General features: G+C 41.2%; 1 protein-coding gene across 2 annotated transcripts; it reads right to left on the bottom strand.

The window, feature by feature from the left end:
- Positions 1-448: 448 nt before the first annotated feature.
- Positions 449-27,870, bottom strand: gng12a (guanine nucleotide binding protein (G protein), gamma 12a). 2 transcript variants are annotated; one of them, XM_068340594.1, is made up of 3 exons: positions 27,515-27,870; positions 3,018-3,126; positions 449-2,556 (listed from the first exon to the last, which is right to left on the bottom strand). In XM_068340594.1, the coding sequence occupies exons 2-3, from the start codon at positions 3,108-3,110 to the stop codon at positions 2,431-2,433; spliced, it is 219 nt and encodes a 72-aa protein (XP_068196695.1). In that variant the 5' UTR covers positions 3,111-3,126; positions 27,515-27,870; the 3' UTR covers positions 449-2,430. The 2 variants fall into 2 exon arrangements, with proteins under 2 accessions (XP_068196695.1, XP_068196696.1); XM_068340595.1 differs by lacking the exon at positions 27,515-27,870 and adding an exon at positions 22,047-22,291.

The following is a 27,870-nucleotide window of genomic DNA, read 5'->3' as shown; positions in this document are numbered from 1 at the left end:
TTTTGCAATTATAGTAGGTGACAATGATCATTATTCCTGTGTGATGTTCCTGATTCAGTGTGTGGGACAATTAAACAGGCTTCGTCTGCTCCAGCTGCAAACCAACAAGGTCAGAGAGACCCGAGTGTCCAACAACGGGATGTGAAAACAGCGGCTCAAGCTGGGCAGGCATTTTCCCAAAATAGATACTTGACTCTCTAAGAGCGGAAACCAGAGTGTAGTACTTTCCATATTCAACCTTCTTCTTTTTTTTCTTTCTCTGGTGTCTGAAAAACACGGTGAGAAGACCGAGCACTCTTCTATCCCGCGTGAAACTTTAATGAAAGGAAACGGTCCCAAGATAAACCGTGGGCAGATCCGTCTAAACAATAAAAGGGTTCTATTTTAAATACTGTGTGAAGTTTATGTGAAGGCAGCGGTGTTATCAGAAAAATGAGACCATCTACTGTAAAGCACAGCACATATTTATTGAGATATGAGCACAGTTTCACTGTAGGAATGCTTCATTTTATTAATCTTAGTTAAGTCTTCATACAAAGGTTGGTATGTTAACAAAGACATTTATCAAAAAATGCAGATTCGAACAGTTAATGCATCAACGGTGGGGCACCATAAGCCCAGCATGGAGCTGCTGAGTGGACAGAAATAATGACATGGCAGTGGCGTAATCTGATTTTTTTTTTTTCCTTCAGAGACATACAGAATTTTTTATATTTTTTTTATTGCAAGTAAGAATAACCGACTGTTAAAGACATTCATAAAAAAATACAACTGGATAATAATAATAATAACACAAGATCTTACTGATTTGAAGACCTCTGAACGTACCCTTTGGAGAAGGCCACAATACAAAAAAAAAAGCTGAAATGCAGAGAGAGCACCAGGTAAGAGAAAACCAAGTTTAACAAGTTCTGCGAACAGATGGCACACGATGGTGACAAATCACTTTCATCCCAAACACACGAAAACATTCGAAAGAAACACCTTTTATTTTTATTTTTTTTTAAGCACTCTGGTTCAGAGTTCTTCATTGTACAAGGCAGACATGAGTAAGGCTTAAGTGTGAAAGTTTTTCATTTATGCTATTTATTCTTTTTTTTTTCTGCTAAATATTACCATAGCCAACATTTTCCCCCAGAGAATCACAAGTACATGTTAGACTGAAGAGAGACCCCCCCACCGACACACACAGAGTGAAAAAACATGAGAAAGTTCTTTTTTTTTTTCTAAATAGTTTGCACCTGTACCTACAACACAAAGACAACGAATGAAGACAACATCGGCGCAGCTGAAACACACACTCGTGATAAGCAAACACAAGTGGCTCTATGGCGTTGCATAACACTTGCTGGCGTGCTTCATGCCGTCATCACCCTAAAAATAGCGTACCACAGTGAGTTTAAGGAATGGCCGAAAACAATCTCATTCAAACGCTTGGAAAATCCAGTATAAATGGTTTTGGCTTGGTCCCAGGATCGTTATTACAGTGTTGCCCTACACACAAGTTACACTTAAAAAATAAAAACAAAAAACTAATAATAAAACTTCTGCACTGCACGAATGTGATCAGGCATTTTCGTTTCCACTTCATTAACTCTGTGCTTTTACACGTGCATTTGAAAAAAAATTATTTTGCTAAAAGCCTCACAGCGCTGGGGTTGTATTAGCTCAAGTGCATCAATCCAAGCAAAGATATTGAACTTTATCAACATTTTGGTTCATTAAATTGCCAAAGATGTATTGATTGAATAACAGAGATGGAGAAGAATAAGTTAAATGGCAAACGGATTGTTGTGGATCGGTCAGATCCTATTGGTATTACCGCACGATCACAGATGTGATGACAAGAGAATATATAAGGTAAACCCTCACCTTTCTAGTGGACTGAATAAAGTCTGAAAAATACTGGAGGGAACAATACGAAGTGATTCAAAATGAGCCTTTTTTAAAAAAAAAAATCTCTTACGACTAATGTGCTTTTAATGGACTTAAAAGTAAACTTTGGCTGCATGAATCCACTTAAGGGCAAACCAGAGACAATAACAGTCACAGCCCGATGGAGAGGAGCGTTTAACAAAAGGAACGACTGAATCCATCGCCGTCCCGGAGCTGCTGCTGATTATTATTATATATGCAACATAACATACCTGACGCCATCACAACTCATGCAGCCAAAGCATTGTTAGTGGTACGAGCTCCGACTGAACAGTCGGTATTTTCAGAGAAATAGGACAGGCTTTGTGGGTCTTTCTTTGCTCATTGATGCATCGCTGCTTTAGAGTAAATGGTGGCTGACTTGTTAACAGGTGAACACATTGGTAATATTATGATAACAGTCCAACCCTCGTTCCTCATAATAAAAAGAATACAGCAACATTAATAAGCAAAAAAAAAAAAAAAAATTAAACATGTAAGGCTAAGTGGCACCAACTACAATATAGTGCAGGGCTTTTTGTCCTTGAAGGGATTGTCTGAAGCAGGGATACCCATGAGGAGGGGGTCGTTTCTCGCATGCTGGCTGCAGTAACTCATAAGGTCCGCAGAGGCCTTGGATACCTGCAGAAAAAAAATGACTTCATTTGTATAGTGTGTTTCAAAAATAGTTAAAAAAAACAAATCTGAGTCAACATAAAAGCACAAACATAACGCAAACAGCGACGGAGTGCATCATAAAATTGATAAAGATTGACAGAAACAAAAAAAATATTCAAAAGTGACGTCAAGAATTTGAAATCCTAGAAGAAACTATTTGAAACTGACGACATAATGTTAAAAATGTTTGTTATAACAACGGATAATCTAATCCAGCAAATTCATAAAAAATATGTAAGGCACAAGAATGGAGCCCTGAGGAACACCAACACCTCTGTTGTCATGGTTACAATGGAGGAAGATGGAAGCAGGAGCAAAACCAGTACGCCGTCTTTGATTTCAAGATGATTAATATCAGAAGCAAAATTCGATTCAAATTCAAAAAACTTAATTATTCACCCAAAATGGAGTGTATTCTGTGGTACCTTTATTCGCTCGATGCTCGCCTCTATTCTGAGCTGCTGCACCGTCCGCCGGGCGTGGGCGATGTTGTTGGAACTGTGAGTTTTCGAGGACATCTTGAGTGATTCAACACTGCAATCAGAAGAGAAGGAGAATTTAAAAAAAAAAAGCATATCAAACATGGACGTAAGGCTTTTGGGATCAAACAGTTCCTGCACTATTCAGGTCAAGAAAAGTCAGGCCCCAAGAAAATTCCACACTTGTTTCAGAGCACAGGAAGATCCTGTTCGAAGGCAGACAGCAGATCTAATCAACCAAAAAAGTAAAAAGTATGTGAAAATACAGGAGCTGAGGCCAGTAATGCAGTCTGAGTTGGGAGGCATCCTTTCTAGAAAGTGGTTTAATTAATGAAAATATAAAAGTGTGTGTTGTAAGCTACATAACTGTTGGTTTAATAATGGCCAACTTCTCCTCTTCAGGACTGTTCTGTACAGCGATAACAAACCGTTTTCATGATTAACCTGAGACACACAACTTGTTGCAAGTTCTTGTTCAAAATATAAAGTGAAATTATCAGCTATTTTTGTTTTATTCATTGGTTTCAAGTGTCTCTTTGTTGGCATTTAGTCCACATAGCACCAGACACGACACAACAATACCACATTGTTCCAGCGGGTACACAGAGATCTCCGTCCACAATGACTGGAAATCTGAGACGTCTAATTTTAAATGTAAAGATTTCTGCGATGAAAAATGTGACAGAGGATTTAATGTGTGTGTGTGTGTGTGTGTGTGTGTGTGTGTGTGTGTGTGTGTGTGTGTTCGTGTGTGTGTGATGAGTCCGAGAGCTGCAGCCGGTCAGAGTCGTGACTCTCCCTGATAATCATTTACACACCAAAAGAGAACAAGCCTGGACTCATCCTACTGTTCATGTTCAATGCCTCTCTGCTCCTACTTCCTTTTCTCATCATCATTTTTCTCAAGCAAACTCAGACACGCATTTCCTTTAAGACATCTGCAACACACTCACACACACATACGCACACATCTTCTTGTGACACTCCGGTCTTGGAGCAAAGTGTTTCTCAGCAGAGAGGAAGCTTCATAGTTCCACAGAAGTGTCTTGGCACATTTGCTAGAACGTATTTGCGGCCTCCGAGGTTCCTTTCTTGAAAAGCTGAAGTTGCTCATCGCATGCAATGGAATTGTCCGCAGCTTTAGCATCGATATGTTGTTGCACAGTCCAGATTAATCATTGAAGTGAGTTGTGTCAACTCAAACAGTCTCAGTCGTGATGAATAACTGGGACACGTCAGGAATATTCAGTTAAAAACAGACTTTTTGAAGCAAACCAAAATGTATTTGATGTCATTTTAAACACATGAACTCCATCTAAAGTCCAATCATCCAGCACATGTCAACCCTCCAGAAAGCTTCTGATATCGTGGACAAATTGTTCTACTGTACATTTGTTCAGGAACAAAGAGTGACAGAGTAAGAAAACAAAAACTGGAAATGGGAAGGGAAGGAAAATCTCCATTTTCAGACTTCTAGGGGAATGCCTGATAAGAGAGAGAGACAGATCTATTTCCGTGAAATGAGTCCAGAAGAAAGAAAAAAAACCCGCTAAAAATCTTATTGACAACATGAAAGTGAGACATGAATAGGTCATGCATCAAAGAAAACTACCCCCCCCCTCCAAAAGAAACAATCTCAACTTAGTCATGGAGGAGAGGCGTCGCAGGTGAAGAGGGGAAAAGAAATCCTTTCAACCAGACATGATGAGTGATGGCATTTTTTTCTAGAGTCTGGAATTCACGAGTTCCATCTATGCTACATAGAACTGTTGAAGACGTTACGTAAAAAATTTAATAGTCAACCACAAATTATATCTCAATGGAGGTAAGAAGAAAAGAACCGTTACTGGACGTGATCCTGGTCTCCTTCCTGTCTGACTTTTTACAACCACCTCTCAAAGTCTACAGAAGTCATCTGTGGATTCTAAAATTAGGTTTACGACCGTGTCACTTCGAGTAATCACTTCGGTGTCGAGGTCAATCGCTTAAAACAATAATCGATTACGGCACAGTCCGTCACTGACGTTCTGTCCTCCTAATTCATGTGATTCTCTGAGCAGATAACTCGCTGGTGCCGGGTAAAAAACCGTGGACTTCCTTCTGTTACCAAGCAAAGATTGCGTCGTCTATAAATTGTGAAATATGCAAACATGGTACAGAAGGTAGTGGAGAAGTACAACAAAGGACGGAGAGATAAAAACGAGATGTGCAAACAGCCTTCGCACGATAGGGCTGCAGCGACTCCTTCCTTGTCAGAACCGTGTCTGCAGAAACCCAAACGAATACGTCCGTCTGCTGGAACAGAAAACAGAACAGAGCTGTGCATGAAACCAGTGCAGAGGAATCAAAGACTCATGACATCAACTGGAAAGACTGGAGAGAAGCAGGTCAGACCTGTGTCCTGCTGATGTGCCCTTGAGCTGGACACTGAAAAAAAGATGCTGCTGCAGCCTGAAAGCTAACATTACCAATACTGAGGCTATTAGAGTGTGTTCTGCAGGGAATACCAAGAAATACTGGTAGTGCATACATTATAAACTGATAATAAGTTTGCAGGTTTACTTTTTATTAAGCTTTTTTTTTTGGTGTTTTTGATTAAATGTATTTCTGATTAAATTAGACACCAAATACAATAATCTAAATATCCAGAAATGTCCATGAATTAGTTAGTTTTTTAACTAACTGACTAGGTTTTCTAATTAACTACGTTTTGAAATAACTAACTAGGTTTTGTGAACTAACTAACTAATCCATTAGGTTTTGAAACAAATTAGGTTCTAAACTAACTAGGTTTAGAACCCAAATAATAATTCAAAACAAGGTTATGTTTACACTGTATGTTTGCACTTTTACACCTATCTTGCTTTATGTGCTATGATTTTCCCCATGGGGATAAATAAAGTTTATTGAATTTGAATTGAAATTTGCTTTAAAATGTTATTTCTTTTACTTGTTTGTGTTTTTTATTTCTTTTTTTTTTGGGATTACACAAAAACAACATGATGGATTTTCATGGATTAGTCTCAACCAGAAATGGATCCCATTCAAATTTGGGCACGTATCCAGATAAAAGTTACAGCAGATGTGTGTTTTTCCTCCACTCTCTTTGACATGACAAGCAGAACAAGCAGATGGTAATATATAATCAAGGATTTTTAAATGTCCTCAATCAATTTCTTCATTCCAGTCCAGGTTGACAAACCTCATTTCTCAATTAGTCATGTGATTGGGTGTGGCATTATGGGAAAAGACAGATATCCACAGCTGTTATTTAAGTTCAAGTGAAGCCAAACTACGAGTTCGACCTGAATGAGCAGCAGCAGGAGGAGGAGGAGGAGGAGGAGGAGGAGACGGAGGAGGAGGAAGGTGAATCAGGGAGAAACAGGCGCTTGAATCCTCGGGAGGCAAACCGGGGCCATCAAACTGTGCCGGGCCTGTGAAGTGTTGCCAACGACTACCAGCGCTACCAGTGTCTGCCTGCAGCGCTGTGGGGGGGTGAACACCACAACATACATACAGTAGAGGAGCCTTGCCAGAAAGTTGCCCTCAAGATCAGAAAGAGACCGCCCCCTCCCTTCATCGCCACACACAGCCCACACACACACACACACCAACCAGGACCACCTACAGCATGGAGTACTGATGCGCCCCCCCCCCCCACACACACACACACACACACTCTGAACTGCTCTACCTTGCACACACATCCACCCGCACACATGTGATTCATTAGCTCAGTGTTCGAAGTGAACAGGGAACCATTATGACTCCGTGTCGTTAACACCAACACTCAAAGCGTGTGTGTGTGTGTGTGTGTGTGTGTGTGTGTGTGTGTGTGTGTGTGTGTGTGTGTGTGTGTCTCACACTGAAGAAAACTTTTAATTCAGCTGCTGACGAATCACAAGCAGCTCCATTAAAGGCTTGAAGGAAGAGTCCGTCCTGTCAGCGGTACAGTATGTGTGGTCCCCCCCCCCCCGGGGAGGATCAGGCTCCTTTACACTGGAGCGACTCTGGTCATAAAGCAACACTGATGGAGTTGAACTGCTTAAGAGCTTATTTACTGCCAGCTGCACGTCAGACTTGACTGGAGGAGACGAGAGATACTCAAAAGCTTTTTTCCACAACTAAAGACTTTCATTCACTCCACCTCAAAATGAAATCAGCCTGGCCGACTTAAGTTGAGCCCCGAACCACCGAGGCTAACCTGGAAAAATCTATTTTCTGAATGTAAGTCGATGTAATGAAGCACCTCAACAGTTATTTGGAAGCACGTTCTGAATTCATCGCTCATCGCCTATTCTAAAAACCGTTTTCATATATAAAGCGCACTGGATTATAAGGCGCACTGGGTTATAAGGCTCACTGGATTATAAGGCGCACTGGATTATAAAGCGCACTGTCGGTTTTTGAGAAAATTAAAGGCTCTTAGGTGCACCTTATAATGCGGAAAATACTGTAATCTTTTAGTGAAATAAATATCTTGCATGTGCCCAACACTTTTACTCAGACAAGCAGGAGAATGGAATCTTCACTCAAAATAATGATCTGTTCGTTTGATCTGCCAGTAATGTTTTAAAAAATACTGAATAGGCCTGAATTGCTCCTTTATCTATTAAATCAAACAATGACATCCATGTTTCCAGTAATCACATTAACCCCCCCCCCCCCGCCGCCCCCAAACGTCTCCCTGGAGTCGGCGTGACTCGGTATCACCAGCTGGGAAGTGAGGAACAGTGAGCTGCGGTGATATTTGGAGTCTAGACGCACGTCTGCCTCCTTTGAATGAAAGCGAGTTCAAAGAATGGAGACCCCGCCGCAAGCCAGCATATTGGCTGTTATCGCTTGTGTACTTGTGTGTGCAAATACACAAAAGACACGCAAAACGAGCGCCTCTTCTCTCATGTATATCCCTCCCCGCTGTGCAATCTCTCTCTGCAAACAGGAGCTTCTAGTCTGCCGGCAAACATTGGAGACGACGTCTCATCTCTCCTGCAGCGAGTCGTCGTTTAACCGTTTGCATGAAGGCTGCAGTTAAACACCAGCCTGAAGTCTGTAACCGATCAGGTGAGATCGACGCCGCCGCGCCGGCTCGTACTCATCCGCTGGCCTTTCTTATCAGCGCCGCTGCTGCTGAGGAAGCTAGAGTTGTGTTTATGAGGCAGAGGAGGAAGAGCTCCCGGTCATCCATCCTGTAATAACCACCGTCCTGACATCCCCCTCCTCCCTGCCAGAAAAGAGGAGCATGAAAGGCAGTCGCCGTCGTGCAGATGACACTGAAAAGATCACCGTGACCTGGTTCACCAGGGTAAACAGAAGCCATGGAGACCAGAGGGACGTGACAAGTCATCTGCACCTCCAACCAGGGGTGGGAAAATAAAACAAAAATACATGAACGCACACATGAAGCCATTATCCAACTTAATCCGGTTTACTTTGGTACATTTGATTGATATTTTTAAATATTATTAAAAATAATCATTACATCATGTTCAAATGTAGCCGCAAGAGGATACAAATCAGTGTCTTATTGTGCCGGTCCCAAGCCCGGATAAATATAGAGAGTTGCGTCAGGAAGGGCATCCTGCGTAAAACTTTTGCCAAATCAAACATGCGAATCAAACCTATGACTTCCATACCGGATTGGTCGAGGCCCGGGTTAACATCGACCGCCATCAGTGCTGTTCACCTACAGGGTGCCGGTGGAAATTGGATTACTGTTGGTTGAAGAAGCAGAGGAGGAAAGTGTTCGTAGGAAGAGAGAGAAGAGGAACACCAAGAGTATAGGACTGAGAGTAGGGACGTTGAATGTTGGAACTATGGCAGGAAAAGGTAGAGAGTTGGTTGACATGATGCAGAGGAGGAAGGTAGACATACAGTACTGTGTGTTCAGGAAACCAGGTGGAAAAGTAGCAAGGCTAGAAGTTTAGGAGCAGGGTTCAAGTTGTTCTACCATGGTGTAGATAGGAAGAGAAATGGAGTAGGAGTTATCTTGAAGGAGGAGTTTGTTAGGAATGTCCTGGAGGTAAAAAGAGTGTCAGAGAGAGTGATGAGTCTGAAGCTAGAAATCGAAGGTGTGATGGTCAATGTTGTTAGTGGGTATGCTCCACAGGTAGGATGGGAGCTGGAGGAAATGGAGAAATTCTGGAATGATAAAGTGATGCAGAGTATACCTAGAAGTGAGAGAGATGTTATTGGTGCAGACTTCAATGGACATGTTGGTGCAGGTAACAGAGGTGATGAGGAAGTGATGGGTAGATTTGATGGGCATTGAAGAGGATGAAGAGTGGAAAGGCAGTCGGTCCTGATGATATACCTGTGGAGGTTTGGAAGTGTCTAGGAGAGGTGGCAGTAGAGTTTCTGACTGGTTTGTTCAACAGGATCTTAGATAGTGAGAAGATGCCTGAGGAATGGAGGAGAAGTGTTCTGGTGCCCATTTTTAAGAACAAGGGAGATGTGCAGAGTTGTGGCAACTACAGAGGAATAAAGCTGATGAGAACATTCAATGAAGTTAGGGGAAAGAGTAGTGGAAGCTAGAATAAGGGCAGAAGTGAACATTTGTGACATGAATGTAGTTGGTGTGAGAGAAGAAGATGCAGAAGACAGGGTTAGATGGAGGCAATTGATTCGCTGTGGCGACCCCTGAAGGGAAAAGCCGAAAGGAAAAGAAGATTAGGTCATGTTCAGTCATTTACCTCCGCCCACCTTTAATGGCTAAGGATGTGATGTTGTCGCTGTTGTTGTATGAACTTTAGTTTGAGTGTACAGAACACGTGTCAAATTCAAGGCCCGGGGGCCAAATGTGGCCCGCCATATCATTTTATGTGGCCCACGAGAGCATAAAAGGTCTGAGTGTCTAAAAATAAACAAGTCAAATGTGTGCTTTGACCAAAAACTACATTTCCCACAATGCAGTACTCAAGCCCATTTTAACTTTGACAAAAACATTTTGAACAAACTTGTTTGATGTTATTTTTCTTTATTTACCTCGATAGTTTGATCCTTGATTGATGGAGTTCTGTGGGTTTCATAACCTGACCAATTAAAAGGATTTATGTTATAACAGAGAAACAAGCAAACATATTTTTTCTATGCAACTGTAATGTTTGTTACTTGAATAAATAACAAATTCGGAGTTACTTTACATTAAGGAGTATTGACATTTATTTTACATTACATTGAGTTACATCTGGCCCTTTACGGACAGCCATTATGCTGATGTGGCCCTCAGTGACAATTAGTTTGACATCTCTGGCATAGAATGTAAGAAAATCAATTATTAATCCTCATCAAGGTAAAACTTGTAAATAATTTTGTGTTTATGTGAAGCATTGCACAAAACTCTGAACTCTGTGAACCCATCGGTTAGAAATGCACATGTCGATCATACATGATACAACTAACAGCAGTAAAGGCAATGCTTTTAAGAGCGTCGGGTTCATCGACTGCACGCAAAACACAACCTATAGTGAAGAACATAAAGCTGAGGGAAGCAGAAAAGTAGATTAGGAGGCTTTAAGGGGAACTATGATGAGACACAAAGCTGCAGCACCACCCCAGAGCTGCAGGTATGGCCACCCAGATAAGTGACGCTGACTGGACCCCGCCCAAGTCACTCGCTGTACACGCCGTACAAAGGGAATACTGGGAAACTCAACGCCGGGCTGCAGGTCTGCTCGATTGTGACTGGCTGAAGGGTAACCATTATTCCTATGTAAGCAGACATTTCCAGGAAAAAGCTGTGCAAAGGTCAATGGAAAGTTGTCTTGATTAAACACGTGGTGCTAAAAATAACAGAAGTCTCTATCACCATGAAAACATTTCAGTTACAGTAGCGTCTAAGAACCCGACAAACAAGACCCTGTTAATTCTGTGGTTTGACAGAATAAAAAAAGCAATGGCGTCTAGACAGAAGACTAGACCAGACTCATTTCTGCAAGATTTCTAAATCCTAAATTCATGCGCAATTACTTGAGACTCATTCCTGTCCAAATATGTTGTGAATGATTCTTTGTTTTGAGCACAAAACTAGATTGCTGACAAGCCGCGCTGCAGGAATTACATGCCGACTCAGTTTATAATGACCTTGATTCAAAGAAAGCACAAGTCAGATAAGGTTACGCGCAGTCAGGGTGAGATAGCATGCCAAGTAAGCTAATCGGTTTCTTTAAAACATAACGATATTCGGGACAATTTTGTGCGAACATGACTGAATGCACAGAGAGTCACTGTCCCGGAAGATCAGCATGTTTGTCCGGTACAGATTACAGCAACACGCACACACACACACACACACACACAAACACCCCGGGTGTGTGTGTGCATATGTCAAGTGAGAATGTACACGGCAAAATTAGACAATCTCTGGCAGCACAACATCTAATTAAAGTTCCATTCTACACCAAACACAACAAACACTCATCTGTGCGACTAATGATGCCTAATTTAGACTTTCAGAGTAAAAGCACAGCAATAAAGTGCCACAAAAAAAAAATATTGCTGTCCTTGTATTCTTTCCATGAGTTATTCATTTGTTTGATTTATGGATGAACTCAAACTGCCATGTGCCTTTTGCAGAACAATTCTAGGTGTGTACTAATGCCAGTAAAACAAAAGAATTCTGTCCTTGACTGATTTCACACCAGTCCAGTGGGGAATATGTGGCTCCTGAAACGCTGAGTCGGGCTTTTCAAGCCTAGCAAGGAACATTCGTCCTGTTCGAATTAGAAAGTTACGTAATACTAAAAGTGGGCGAAGTGTGGTTTAGAAGTTAAGGAGAATGCAGTTTAAGCGTCGTTTAGGCAAGTGAAGGCCTAATGGCACATGTGTCCAACTCAAGGCCTGGGGGCCAAATGTGGCCCTCAACATCATTTCATGTGGCCCGCGAGAGCATAAAAGGTCAGTGTCTAAAAGTAAACAGATCAAAAGTGTGCTCTGACCAAAACTACATTTCCTACAATGCAGTAATTAAACCCATTTTAACTTTGACAAATACATTTTTAACAAAGTTAATGTCATGACTTGTGTTTGATGTTTGTTTTTCTTTATATTCTCTCAGAAAGTTTGATCTTTGATTGATGGAGTTCTATGGGTTTCATTCAGAAAACATAAGTAACAAATTCAGAGTAATTTAACATTAAGGAGTAGTTATTTTACATTACATTTAGTTACATTTATAAGTTACATCTGACCATTTGAGCACAGACATAATGCTGATGTGGCCCTCGGTGAAAATGAGTTTGACACCAGTGGCCTCATGGATTGCTACAGAAATATAACAATGAAGACCTTGAGCTTTATTTCTTAATATGCACAAAAGATTGCCACTTTGCGCTGTTGCAGAGAAAATATGTACCCACCTCACAAAAAGCACAAATAAAAAGAGTAACACAAAGTGTCCCTGCCACGTGATGTTTGTTTCAAATGTGCGCACCTTGATACGAAGAACGAAACGAATGAATGACATTTGGACGCAGCTAACAATGTAAACCTCCAAAATCTAGTCATCTGAAAGGCTACCTGTGTCGTGTTGGAGCAGGTGTTGGAGAAGGAAGTGCGTAACCGTCTGTGGATGATTTGTGAAGTTCTTTCTTGTGCAACAATGCTTGAGAACAAAAAAGTGAACAGAGAACAAAACTGTGTTGTGCAAAAAATTCAAGGGCAGCGACTTCGCAATACGACAGGAACAAAAAAACACTCTGCAAAAGTTTGAATTTTTAAACATTTTTTGAGAAAACTTGTTTATGTGTTACACATACCTTTGCCCACACACACGGTAGACGGCTACATCCTGACATCTAAAGAGGATTTATAGCAGCAGGATGGTAAATGCATCGCACTATAAAACAATAATGACGGAGACGGCCTAGGGCTGAGACTGCAGTACGTTTTTACAGCCGTCAGATTAATAGACAAACAAAACGTTTAAGTAATGAGTAATGCAGCATGAAAATGCTTAAAGGATGAAGTCACACTTTTAACACAAAAGAGACTGAAGAGAAGAAAACGCACAAAGCGTAAACAGTGACGACCAAGACAGGTTTCCTGCCCCACTGATGTTACTTTCAACAGAACTCCTCGCATTCCTTCCACTGGACAATGAGGAGAGAAGAATGAGCCAAACATAACAAAGGTTTTGTTTGATGCTCAACAAGTATTCAGACACCTGGCTTTAAACACAGGATGCCAAACGTCCCTGAGAGACACAGAAACAGAACCAGAGGTCAGCCGGTGAGATGACGCACTAAAAATAGCCACAAGGGATCCGTTTATTTGCAGACTTCTATAATCTGCTCATACTGTAGCTGAGAACGATCAAATTAAACCAACTGGTTATCGTCCACATTAAACATATCTCTGCTGTTTCCACTGAATGCCTGAGAGCCGCTGTTTCCCCAGCAATGGGGCCATTATCAGACCCCGGAGCAGCCCAAAAACAAACAGAAGCCTATGGCAGATAATGCCCTTCAGACGTCACTGCAGACGCACGGAGGGTGACATGTAGGAGACGCGGGCGACCCGGGCGGAGAGGCTGCCTGGACGTCGCTCTGCTGCCAGAAAACAAACAGCATTGTTTCAACAAAAAAAAAAAAATGCACAAAAGAACTCTCTGTGCGAGCCAAGTGGAGTTTGCTGGAAATGGATGCAGGGAATGAATGAATGAATGAATGCATGCATGATTCAATGAATGCATGCATGAATGAATGCATGCATAAATGAATGAATGAATGCATGCATGAATGCATGAATGAATGAATGATGCCTTTGGTCGATCGCCAAAACTCCACTTTCTGTCTACCGGAGCGCCGTAAAAATCTAAATCTATTGTGAGTGCTTTGCCTTTCGTCTACGTCTCTCTCTGGTTTCTGAAAGCTGCTATTCATGACGGAGGCAGGGAGATACCACACAATAGATCTCCATCTCTCAAGCCATCGCTGCCCTGCCTGTATGGAACAATAAACAAAAGGTACTCAGTCTTTCCAGCCTCCACCCCAGAGCTGGTTGGACCACATGCACATAAACTACTGCAGGGAAGGTGGAACAGAGGAGGCCAAAGGTCTGCAGTGTGGCTGGTGGGGGCCTCCATACAGCTGCTCCTGCATCTCCTCCCCTGCTGGAGCTGACTTAGGAGGGATTTAACGACAGCTGCATGGATGGAATAATTGATAAGGGTTCACGATGGACGTCAAACGGCTCATTTGAAAACAACATAGAAGTTGTAAAGGAGAGCTTGTTTTTGAAGGAAAGAGGAAATGGGATTAGTCAGAAGGGGGCATAAATGCAGATGAGCTGTGTGCATGTGGCAGATAGAGATTGCTGGATGTGTGTGTGTGTGTGTGTCACAAGGTGCAAAGACCATGTGCGTCCAGTCGATCTTTGCATCTACTGTTTATGACGTTCATGCGTCGATTGAAGCCAATAGGTTGCAACAATCCCGTTACATTATGTGTAAATACAGATTTTTTTTACATTAGTGTGGGTTTAAATAATTATAATTCGGCTGTAAACAAAATAAACCCCCAGCAGTGATGTCGTGTTTGATTTTTCCACTGAACGTTCCATGATTCACATCAATAGATGATCATCAGTGTCTCAAGAAACAAGGCCAGTGGTACAAAAGGTTATTTTAATTCTAGGCTTATAAAACAATCAGCCACATGTTACTAGCAAGCAACTAAAAAATAAAGGTAGAAAATTAAATGTAAATAGTGAATAAAATGTGTAATTTCTGTTTAAATGACATTTACAGGCAACATTAGTGCAGTTCTGCAAAATAAATACGGTTGGCTCAGATAATTATGTAATAATTATAAAGTATATTTACATTCTTAAGTTTCATGTGCAGGTTCCAGCTGCATCATATGATTGTAATTTCAATATTTTGGGTTTTTCAGATGTTAAATCAGACAAAAAAAGGTGAGCGTTGCTTTTTAAAACAAAAATAATGTATGAAACAATTCAAGAAGGTGACTGTGTGTAAATGTGGAGGTAAAGCTGCATGTGTGTGTTAGTGCATTGAGTCATGTATGTCTTCTGTTGATGCATGTGTATGTGGTCACTTATGAATACAAATAAAACATGACAGTAATTCCTTCTACATTTCAGATCTCTCCTGTCCGCCACTGGGGAGTCATCAGTTTTGGCGATACCTTTTATAAATTGGGGCATCCATACTACTCTGGTGTCACTGGGGGTGGGGGGGCGTTCACTTTCAAAACCAAAGCCATTGATCTAGTTGTGTGGAACCAGACCCACAACAAAATTAGTTTCAATAGGAGCATCAGTGCAGCGTCAGATTTAACGTGTGCTGAGAGCGTGACGACATGCTCACGTCAACACCATGCTATTTCAAGCATGTAGACAATGAACTGCTGACCTCACTGTCGCTAAAGCCTAAAACACTTTCCAATACACACCGCACAAACACACACAGTTTTCTTCCACACTATAAGACGCACTGGACTATAAGACGTACCTTCAATTGACTGGCCTATTCTAAAGCTCTTTTATATATAAGGTCCACTGTTAGTTTTTGAGAAAAGCAAAGGCTTTTAGTTGCGCCTTATAGTGTGGAATATATACAGATATATATATATATATATATATATATATACACACACACGCACACACACAGTATATATATATACAGTATACATATACTGTATATATATATATACACAGTATATATATACTGTATACATATATACTGAATATATATACTGTATACATATATATATTTATATACACACACGTATATATATACAGTATACACAGTATATACTGTATGTGTAATATATATATATATATATATATATATACACACACACACGCACACACACAGTATATATATATACAGTATACATATACTGTATATATATATATACACAGTATATATATACTGTATACATATATACTGAATATATATACTGTATACATATATATATTTATATACACACACGTATATATATACAGTATACACAGTATATACTGTATGTGTAATATATATATATATATACACACACACACACACACACATATATATATCCACACACATATATACATATATATACGTATATATCGGTCAAAATAAAAAACAGTTCTTTATCCACTGGTCTCTTATCAGCAGTTTTACAAGTTATTTTACAAGTGGGGTTCTAACTGCTTTCCTTTCATATCTTATAATGAATCTGTATTATTCAGCTACATACTGCTGGCAGTGTCGTGTCTCTCTGCTATCATACTGTCACAGGACACTGGTTGTTTCTTGTAGCAATAAAACAGCCGTCCTCCAGGCTGGTGAACAAAAGCTGTTGTGGTTTCAGTGTTTCTGACTAAACACAGTCCAGGAGTCGATGATCTAAATTATCTCCTGGCAAGAAGGAACATTTCTGGACAAATAAGGACAGGAATGACTAGCATGAGATGACTGCATGTGATCACTCGAGACCTGCTGCATGAGGAGTATCCCATGAGTTTCATGCGCACACACACACACACCAACTCACCAATACAGGAACAATTTGCTGGAATTCGTATGCAGAAGTGATAAATAATGCTGATGCTTAATTTGTTCCAGTTCATACACTATGCAACAGTCAGAATGACTAAAGACATTGTCGGAGTGCTGACATGCTTTCGAACATTTAGTTAGAATTAAGACAAAACCTATCGATGGATTTCAGAACTGATTACCGCTATCAGCTCATGACTGCATTATGACAATAAACTGCAAGAATTTCCCATCCCAGAGCGCATGAGGCCAGGTGGCTGAGTTTATGAACCCTTTATGATGGGGCTTTATGACGGATTTCAAGACCTTGGTCGGGATCGAAGTGGGAAGAGGGACAAGGTCAGGCCAGTAAGTCACAGCCAGAAAGAATGGGACTGAAAACAGGACAAGAAGGCTAATAAATAGGTTATTCTCTCATTGTTAAAATTGAATTCATTGTGCAGTCCCGTGTGAAGGATCCCATCTTTTCATCGACTGTACACAGACGCCCTGGTCTGTTATTATAAGGAGCGTTTGCATAATAAGCTTTTTAACAAAACAAAAAAATCAGTAAAAGTTGATTGTGTTTTATTTTAATCAAAAGAATTTCAAGGATCTGAAAATGCAAAATTTGTTTTCACTCGCTGTGTAACGCTCACTATGATTAGTATTTCCTGCGAGCAACCAGTCCAACCCAGTGACAGCCAGGAAAATAAAGCTGAAAGCTGATTCACGACGGTTCCCAGACATCAGAGACCGAAAGGCACGAGTCCTGGAAATACATCAGGAAAGCAGACACACACTCAGATGCATCGACTTACACACCAGCAGGATTGACTTACAGACCCCCACACCTACAGACACACACAAACACACACACAGAAGGATACATAAAGGGGTCCGAACTGCTATTAATCAGAACCACATGAATGGCTGCTCCTCCCACCACCACTGTGGTTGATCTATCAGTTTCAAAGACACGCCGGCTTCAGTAAGGAGCTCCCATCGGTAGGTCACCCCACGGCCACTTCCTCTGCACCCCCCCCCTACAATCCCTGCAAAAAAAAAAAAAAATTGCTTCCATTCATCCTTTTTTACTTTTACAAATCAGTGTTTGTTTCCAAAAAGAAAGACATGGGGCGCATTTAAGTTTATATATGTAGAAATGTGCAGATAAAAGAACAAAATTGAGGAAATTTTTTTTTTTTTAGAAAATCTGATTTAAAAAAAAAAGAAGTAGTTAAAGAGATGCAATCATGCGATCAGTGCAGATTCAAAGGCATATAATAACTGGTGAGGGGGAAAAAATGTTCCCCCATATCAGATAAGAAGATATATTCACAGCAGATAAATCTGGTTGTCCAATTAAAAGCCGCCATAAAGAGGGAACATTTCCTACAGTTCTGATGGGTTAATGTTCCAGAAGCCCCCAAACGAGACTCATTCCTGGACAGAATGTGAGTCGGTGTTCCAGAAAACAGAACGTGAAGGATTTGATCAGAGGCTGGACTCCGTGGACGCGAGTCGATCCGAGTGAGAGACTCCAGGAGGAGACAGGCGAGGACTGTGCTCCTCGGGACACCTGTTTCACTTCAGATACAGAAACTTACTGTGGCATCAAGACAAAAACTTTGGGGCCCCTGGGGGGGGGGATTCATGGCAACAAAATAGTGGTGCGGTTTCGTCCCTCGTGCACCGCCATGTGTGAGCGCAGACTCCCCGATGCCACAGGTGTCAGACGCCTCCTCCAGTGTCCTGGTCGGGCCCCAGTGGGGGGCAACACACACTGGCCTTTGTTTGGGGTGCCAGAAAAACTTCCCAAGAGACCCATAAAGGGCACTAAAGGGATGAAACCCCCCCCACCCCCCATCAAAGTGACAGTGTTTCACTAACCCCATCACACACACACACACACACACACACACACACACACACCCTGATTCCACTGATTATTAACGTTTCATTCGCTGAAGCATTTAGGACACATTTGTCAAACTCAAGGCCCGGGGGCCGAATGTGGCCCTCCACATCGTTTTATGTGGCACCACGAGAGCATAAAAAGGTCAGAGTGTCTACAAATAAACTACATTTCCCATAATGCAGTAGGTAAGCCCATTTTAACTTTGCCAAAAAACACTTTGAACAAAGTTTATGTCCTATCTTTGTGTTTGATGTTTGTTTGTTTTTATTCTCTTGGATAGTTTGATCATTGATCCTTGATTGATGGAGTTCTGTGGGTTTAATAATCTGACAAATTAAAAGTATTTGTTAGAGCAGAGAAAGAAACTTTTTTTCTGTGTAACTTTAATGTTTGTGACTTCAATAAGTAATAAATTCAGAGTTATTTAACATTAAGGAGGAGTTACATTTATTTTACATTACATTGAGTTACATTTATAAGCTACATCTGGCCCTTTTGAGGACAGATATTTATGCTGATGTGGCCCTCGGTGAAAATGACACCCCCGTTTTAGGATGACATGCGAGCTTCTGCTCGACCTTTTTCTCCTTTCCTTAAAATCTAATCACATGCTGCTAAAACACCAAACTCAAACTGTGCAAAGTGTGTTTGCACTCCACGTTTCAGTCGTATCCATTCCTGTTCGTCTCTCCTCGACATGTCTGACAGGAAAGCCGGCCGATTGCTCTGCCCCGTCGGCAGGATGTGCCCATATTTGGGCTGTGGGATATTAAGAAACATCTGAGGAAAATAACTGCAGGCATAGTTCAAGTCCTTAAAAAGAGGTGCGTCCTCCGGCGAGTGGGAGTACTTTGGAGTACTTTGCCCAGTCCAACCTGACAGACAATCCTGTAAAACTAACCCCACAGGAAAGGCTGCAAGATTTGTATTCAGAACCCCCCCATTATGAGAGGCATGACTATGAGTAATGTCACGACAGATTAACCTTAACCCGTCCGTCCTGTGTTGGTGGCACCCTGCTTGTCTTATTGTGTTATTATACAGTATTCCAGCTCATAAAGGATGCATGACATGACTTAAACCTGACACACACACGACGTGGAGGCCCCCCTTTCACACACACACTCGCTCCAACATGACCTTTTGTAGGCGTTTTTTTTCCAAGCAGCCAGAAAAAGGCAGGATACGGTCAGAGAGCACCACTGTGTGGTGAAATGTAGGTACTGCACCTTTATTAGTATTAATCGTTTAAGTTTGGAATTCAAAGCAGGAAAAACTCTGATGGGCTTCTCTCACTGTTTATTTCCATAAACAGATTACAGTTTTATTTCCATTGGACATTAAAATTATTCAGAAAGTTAAATTCCAAATAAGAAGAAGTGATAAAATTAAAAATGACAGGACACCAGTGTTTCCTTATTATCCCTCCAAGGGCTGACTTCAAATTATGTTAAAGAGGACGCACACAGTTCTGAAATAGGAACACACAAAATGTGCCCTACGGCCTGATGTTGTGTAAGAGAGACACTATTTTATTTGTTTCCACAGATAGGAGGCCTTAAGACATCCTTTTTGACATCACCCACTCCTGTGACATAACCACATGGGGGGAACAAGCAGACCACAAAGAGATCACTTTTTTTTTTTAATCGGAGTGGGTGAGTTGACTTTTACCGATCATGACGTCAAATTAGAATACGAATTCTAATACACACCTTAATAATGGGTAAATGTAAGCAAACAATGAAAAAAAATGCTCAAATATATAACTAGTAAATAGAAACATTTGGGGTTTTGGGGTTTTTTTTACAAAACGCAAATTGAATTAACCAAATTTGGGAACCACGCCTTTAAAATTTGGTGAAAGTTCACTGACTTCTGCGCTGTCATGTTTGGGGGCCGAGGACAAACCCTTATGAGATCCGTTTGTCCCCTTCGGCTGAACTGAACACATAAGTAAACACTCTTGTTTACACATGAAACCAGGAGACATTCGGTGGAGCCCACAGCTCTGCAAAGTCGACTGAAATAAAACCCTAATCCAGATTACAATGACTAACTTTTTCCTTAACTCAAACAACACATTCAACAATGTGAAAACAAATCGGTTTTAAGTTTCATAACTGAGTGTTTGTACTGATTCCAATTTGATTTTAAATCTACTGTGTTTCACATTTAACTAACTTAATGTAAAACATTTTTATAGACTAAAAAAACCCCCCCAAAAAACCAGATTATGACCTCGTCACAGGTCACAAACTGCTATGAAACCCCTCTTAACCAACTAAAAGTCTAGAAGTATTTTTTTTCTTCTAATCTCTACTTAGTTCTTATTTCTCTAAACGTTTAGTGATTCGATCAAAGAAAAATAATCGTGATTATTCCCTTTACCAGCCCATCAAACAGCTGATCGCACCTTTTAAACGTTACACCGTGAACACATGGTTCGGCGTCCACGGGCCGGCAGCTTCTCGGCTCATTTACTACCCTTGACAGTTGGAGACATTAGCAAATCCAACCTCAGATCGGTGTGTGTGTGTGTGTGTGTGTGTGTGTGTGTGTGTGTGTACGAGGAACTTCGACATTGGACGGACGTTTACAGTCTAAACACGCCTCGATCATCTACTTCCTTCTCTCCATCCAATCGGACGAGAGGATGAACAGCTTTGTACAAAACATGTTTCCAAACCTAATAATCAAGACAAATAACATAGAAAACAAAAGCGTTGTGAAAACCTTCCTCGCAGGCTGCTATTATCTGCTGCGTTGCACCATCGGAGTCCTTCTGGACTTTCACTAACATGCTATCACAGGCCTCAGCTATCGTAGGCAACGGCAAGTCATAACACACCAACGACTGACGTGAAATTCTGTCATCACCAAAAATCCAGCGAACATGTCAGAGCTGAGTTTGTCAGCATTTATTCCCTTCAAAAAGGAGAAAAAAACCCTCAAGATTATGACAAACTCCTGCATATGAAGGAAAATCTAAACTCAGCATGAAAAAATGGAATAACTCCTGTCTGTTAATGAAAACAGACGCAACAGACGCAACAGAATTTACGTAAAATCGAAGAAAAGCTGTGTGTTTATTGGCTGCAGCTTCTAAAATACACAAATATTTGCTGCTTTTCTTTCCTTCATGTAATCTGTAGTATATTTTATGGTTTTGAGCAGCTGGTTTAGAAAAAAAGAATAAAGAAAAAGGAATAAAGATGTTAATTATTCTTTATTTTTTATTCTTTTAAAGAAGAAAGATGTTAATTCAATTGAATAAAAAATAGCTGGATTAATTTACGATAAAACTCATCGGTGCGGCGGTACTCGCTGTTTAATTCAAGATTACGTTGGTTTCAAAATAAAATCATCAAAGCTGATTAGTATGACCTTAATATTTGAGGAGGAAACTGAGGGAATGAAATTTCCCGCGCGTCGATAAGCGCTTCGTTCTGACAGAGACGACTTCGTCTCGAACACAAAGGTGAAGAAGAAATCAGAGCCGTGAAGATGAACAGAAACATCTTGCCACCATTACAGGAAATGAGATCTGTTACACTACCTTTCTTACCTTTTCTGAGCTGGTTGCTATGACAACACTTCCTGCTTGGCCCAAAGCATACATCTGACCTGATTAGTGTGTGAACAACCGAGATCACCTTGTTTCCTGGAGCCGGCGTGATAAAAAAACCTTCCACTTATTCTCACTGTGGCGCTGAAACGTTCAGTCAACGCAGTCCCCTGGTCTAACACACACTTATTATTAAACTGGTGTATTTTTATCCGATGCATGAATCCAGTAAAACTTGGAATTTCAAGTATTTTTGCTGCCGGACCAACAGACCAGTGTGACTGTACATCAGCAACCCCAACGCCGCGCCTGCCCCTCCCACAGCATCTGCTCCTGGGCAGGGTGGAATTAAAGCCAACCACTGTACGCCTGGCCTTGTGACTCACACACACACACACACACACTCACACTAACACACACACTAACACACACCACTCCAAGCCCAGTCTTTCTCTGAAATATAGTTCATATTTCTGTTAAATACAGTTTAATATAATCCAAACAGGGTATCCTGCTAAATAAATGTCGGGTTCAAAGGTCACATACAAAATTGAAACTATTATTATCAGTCAATTAATAATAACTTAATAATAAATTTTACAATGTGACTCAAAACATCCTGAACAGATTTGGGTTCTATTTCTTAGAACACCACTTTGGGGACGGTCCCTGACCTTTCAGAGGTGACCTTTCTGGGTCGTGACAACCCAACGACACACTGTTCCACAACTTGTTTAATGCTGTAGGTGTTCTAGAAGGCGCTCCATATTGAAGATATTATTGATATGTGCTCATCAAAAAAAAAGCAACTCACATCTGAAGAATGTAAGAATGTGCACAAACTTGTGTGTGTGTGTGTGTGTGTGTGTGTGTGTGTGTTTGTGTGTGTTTGGATGTGGGTGTATGCATGTGTGTGTGTGCTTGTTGGTTCACGGGAAAATATGTGAATCACTCATTCGAGCGAAGATGTAGTAAAATCCCAGCGAGACGCGAACACAGGCGTAAAAGACCTGCTGAAAGCCAGGGGGGCGGGGGGGGGTCCACAGACGATGAGGAAACGGCGCTCACACGGTCACCCACAATGCTTTCTCCTGAAATGAAGCCAATGTTTGTCAAAAAAAGCCGCCGATCGGGTTGGACAGCATTCTGCGTCAGCGGAGACACCTCTCATTCAGAGTCAACTACGGTAATCCAGCGTGGATTACAGCTGGAGCGCCGCGTCCAACAGGATCCCAACAATTCGTCCATTGTTTCGACAGTTAATCTCAAATCCTCTCTTCAATCTCAAATGTATAATCTAATCCCAGCATTGGGGGAAGACACTGTCCTCCTTCTTGGCCACTGGGTCCCCTCTCCCTGTTATTTACATGCGTCACATGTCACGCTAAATCCTGCCAACAATTCAAGGCGAGTGCGCCTCAAACCCAAATGACACGACAAAAGCTGTCAGAGAGAAGTAGAAGACTTCAAAACTTTAATCCGTCATGGAAAAAAACAACGTCGGGACTGTTCAGATTGTGTTGATGAAAGGGGGGTAGTGTTCGTTCCAGACGCACGTCCCTGGACATGATCTCCGTTTCCTCCATCGTTCCTGTTTCTGTCGCCAGTTTCAGTTTTGCTCATTGAACACAATTTGGTAGAGATCCAGATCAAAACTGAGCTGCCTTGGGTGAATTTGATGCTAACTGGATGCTAGTACCAGTGTACATACGGTCATGAGCATCATTCATGTAGGACACGTGTCAATCTCAAGGCCCGGGGGCCAAATGTAGCCCTCCACATCATTTTGTGTGGCCCGCGAGATCATAAAAGGTCAGAGTGCCTAAAAATAAACAGGTCAAAAGTGTGCTTTGACCACAACTACAATAACGTGACAAACAGAGCAACGTGACAAACAGAGCAACAAACATTTTTTTCTGTGTAACTTTGTAACTTGAATAAGTAATAAATTCAGAGTTATTTAACATTAAGTATAGTTACATTTATTTTACATTACATTCAGTTACATTTATTAGTTACATCTGGCCCCTTTCAGGACAGCCGTGATGCTGATGTGGCCCTCAATGAAAATGAGTTTGACACCCCCCCCCATGATGTTTGTCGATGCTGTCATGAGAACGACACGGACGTCACACGTGTTCATACATGTGACGCCGCCTGGCTGTCATAGAGACGTTCTTTCATTCACAAGGAGAAATTTAAACCCCTGTCATGTGAGGGCAGGAAGTGTGTGTGTGTGTGTGTGTGTGTGTGATCCTCAGCTTCCAGTTCGCGGTGCAGCCCCCCCCACTCACACACACACATATACACACACACACACAGTGTTGAGAGGAGGCTTTGATGGCAGTGAATAGGGTACTAATGAGTTACCCTTATCAATGGCCCGTCTGTGTTCTGTCCTCCTAAAGGCCAGAGGACGTCAACACAGTTGTTGATGCTCCATGGAAACATCTCCCCGAGTGGGGGCCTCCACTCCAACCATCTCACAAGCTTCTCAATCTAATCGCTTCCTGTTGGACCGCACCAGAAATTTTACCTATTACATAATTTAAAAACATTTTTAAAAAATGCAAATGAAAAGTCTGGTTTGAACACGCTGGAAGCAAAATGTTTTAGTCAAACATTCAGTTTTCTGGGCAAAAGGTTCTATTTGTCAGCTGTTTCTAATAACTAAATCAAACAAGGGTTTAAATACCTCACTGCTGCTTGTTTTACCAGTTTTTTCCACTATTCTCCTTAAATGGTTCCTGTCGTCTCTCAGGTATTTCAACATTTCAGCACAGCACCGGTTCTCAAATTAGATATTAGACTGTGCCAACCGTGTTAAGGCTTAAATTTACACAATAAATTTTAGCACAAAAATATTGTAAAGGTACAGAATTCAGAGGTGTAGCTGGAAGCCGTGTGTGTGTGTGTGTGTGTTCTAGGCTAACAGAGGCTAGAAGCTGCATTAAAGGCAAGCGAAAAATTGTTGCGTGACAGTAAAAAGACCTGCAGCCAGATCTGTGCCAGCAGGAACTCAGCTTTCAGTTGACACATTAAGACGAACTCGACGTGCTGATGGGCCCCGGCTCCAACACACACACACACAACAATGCTGACGCAGAAGCACCGCGGTTACGCTGAAGAAGAAAGCGTGTTTCCTGATGGCTATTAGCATCACTTTAGATGTTATCAATGTGAAAGTTGAATTGAAGAGTCTTAAAAACCCTCGATTCAAGGATATCAACAAATATGTTGTTCATTTTGATGTGACAGAAGATTGAAGGATTTTTTTAATTTTTACAACTCCTGTAATCTCCATATATACACACATAAAGATAAATTCAAGCTAAGAAGGAAAGACAAAATGTTATCCCAGCTTCAAGATCTAAAGTTGAAATATATAGAATATAAAGATGAATGACAAAAGCCACAAGTTTATGACAAATCCTGATAAACGTTGAAGGAGTAACAGCTTATATACCAGAAAAAGTGATTCAAAATACTCTTAAATGTCTATCATAAAAGAATTAAGTTGTTTTTCAAAAGACATCATGATTATTTAATTTCGAGGAAGTTATAATCATGCTACTAAAAATGCACACAACCATTATATCGTCACTGAGACAACCTAGAAAGAACCATCTGGATGTAAACAGACTATTAAGTTTAGTTATAATTTGATAATTCGGATAAAATGTCCTTCAACAAGTTTAGAAAAACTTGTTTCAACTTAATTCACTTCCAACGATGCAGAACGATGAAGAGATTCTGCAAATGATGCAGCTCATTTCTGCATCCAGTCAAACCGCCGCCGCCTAAAAGCAAATAAAATGTGCACACCTGTTTTACACCCTCTCCAACACGCAGGTTTGGTCCAACTTGCCACCGCGTTACGAACCGGTTTCCTCAGTTAAAACCAAAAGTATCGCCGCCAATGACATTCTGATAGACAAGCCCCGTTTCGATCTCGGCGCTGCAGCGATCCGATGTCGTGAGGACATAGCAGGTGTTTTATTAGGTCAGCACTTCAAGCTTTACATGCAAGCAGGTAAATAAATGAGTAACTAAAATGGAACAAGGGAGGCTATAACCTTAAAACACCTTTAACAAATCACTGACGTTAGTTCAAATTATTATGGGGGGGGGGATTGCAATTTGATCATAAAAACACCCACATTAAGTCAATGGATTCCAGGGAAAATGAATATTAAAGTTCCTGAGTTCGTTGTGGGGCGGCTTGTTACGGGATAATACTGCATATCTTGTATCAACAAAAATGGAGTAACTGTCACCTTTAAGGGAAAGATTATTATTTTAGTTAAACTGGAAGATTTTCCAAACCCAAATGCTTCATCCTGCATAGAATTCCAGTTACCGTGACAATAAGAAACATACAATTCTTAAGCAAATTGGGATCAGATTTAGAAACGTGTTTCAATATTGCATATTGGCAAATACTATAGACTAAACTGTGCAATCTTAGTTCCCCTGGAATGAAGAAATGATTTATTTCATCACATCAGAATGTTATTTGTTCCTGTGTGATATATTGTACAGCTTCTTTGGTCATTGTTGCATTTTTGGTTGCTTTTTTATTTTCCTCTGTTTTGTAAGAGTTGAACAAATTCAATAAGAAAAATCTCTGTGATGCTCTTTGCTTCCTTGGGCAATGGAAACCTGCAGAGCTGACACTCAAGATAAATTCCATCGTATATCAGGAAATCCTATCAGCAAACATCTTGGCATTGGTGTCACTGAAAAATCCAAAAAAGACAATGATCCCAAGAAGAAGTCTAAGACCTTTAAAGATCCTTGTATTTGCCTGATTTTAATCCCAAAAACAAAAAAATCTATGGTATTTGAAGAAGGCAGTTTCAGCATGCATTGGAATATTGCAAAATTGGAGGGTATGGATCAATATTCTTTCGGAATGCTGCCAGAAGCGTATAAAGTCAGAATATCTCCAGACTCTCTATGAAATAAAAGATGTTCGTCAAAAACTTGTGTTATACTGTATTTGGAAACCACTTGAATGGATCTATGTCTTGCAAACAGCTGACACCGGTATGTTTTTTTCTGATGCAGTTGGGGTTGAGATCATTTTTTCATCTCTCTAAGTGCTGTTTTGTTCTGAAATCATCTGCTTGCCTTCCAAAATAATGAGTAATTATGTGGCAAACACAGTAGGTGGGACCTGTTGGGAAGAAGAAGAAAAAAATCAGGGCAGGAGGCCCAGACTGAGCTGAGCTGGTAAACCTTGAACTGTCACCTGTTGATCACTTCATGTTATTGATCTTTATTTATGGGCGCGCTCACTGGAGAGCGACGAAAACAAAATGCAGTTGGGAATGCGCACCGTTTTAAGTGTTGCATAAACCAATAAAGGCAGAAAAAGAGAGTAAATATGTGTCCTGGTGGAAGAGCAGCTGTTGCTCCGAGGTGAAAGGCTTTACGGTTCACCGACTCACGGCGGGATCGCTTACCTGGCCGGGGAAGCGATCAGTCGGGTCGAGCCGCGTCTCCTTTATCCGTCAGCAGGCTGGCAGGAAGCCTCTCCTTCTGCTCCGACGCTCACAGCGTAATGTCACCGCAACTCAGCGTGTTTACGACATAGACCGAGACCGACCAGCTCTACGCGGACCTCCAAGCCAGCAAACTCGGCCTGCTTTCACTTTCCCTTGACGTTTGGTGTTTTATTCAGCGGTCGTTTACTTTTCCTCTCCCAGCGAACTCGTTCAGCCCACTCGCCTTCCCTTTTCCTCAGTCGCTTGGACGCTCGGCGACGGAAATACCCGAGTTTAGCCGAAAGGGAGAGGCGGAACAACTCGCGGATGTTCAC

Source organism: Antennarius striatus, chromosome 18, assembly GCF_040054535.1.
Source record: "Antennarius striatus isolate MH-2024 chromosome 18, ASM4005453v1, whole genome shotgun sequence".
In the NCBI taxonomy this organism is placed as follows: Eukaryota; Metazoa; Chordata; class Actinopteri; order Lophiiformes; family Antennariidae; genus Antennarius; species Antennarius striatus.
The sequence above is the reverse complement of the archived record's forward strand: the minus strand, read 5'-3'. Positions and strand labels throughout refer to the sequence as shown.

Excerpts from the sequence above, each read along its gene's own strand:
- gng12a (XM_068340594.1), bottom strand. The coding sequence starts at position 3,110 with ATGTCCTCGAAAACTCACAGTTCCAACAACATCGCCCACGCCCGGCGG. Across the intron at positions 2,557-3,017 it reads CGAGCATCGAGCGAATAAAG|GTATCCAAGGCCTCTGCGGA; the intron begins GTACCACAGAAT and ends TTTTTTCTGCAG.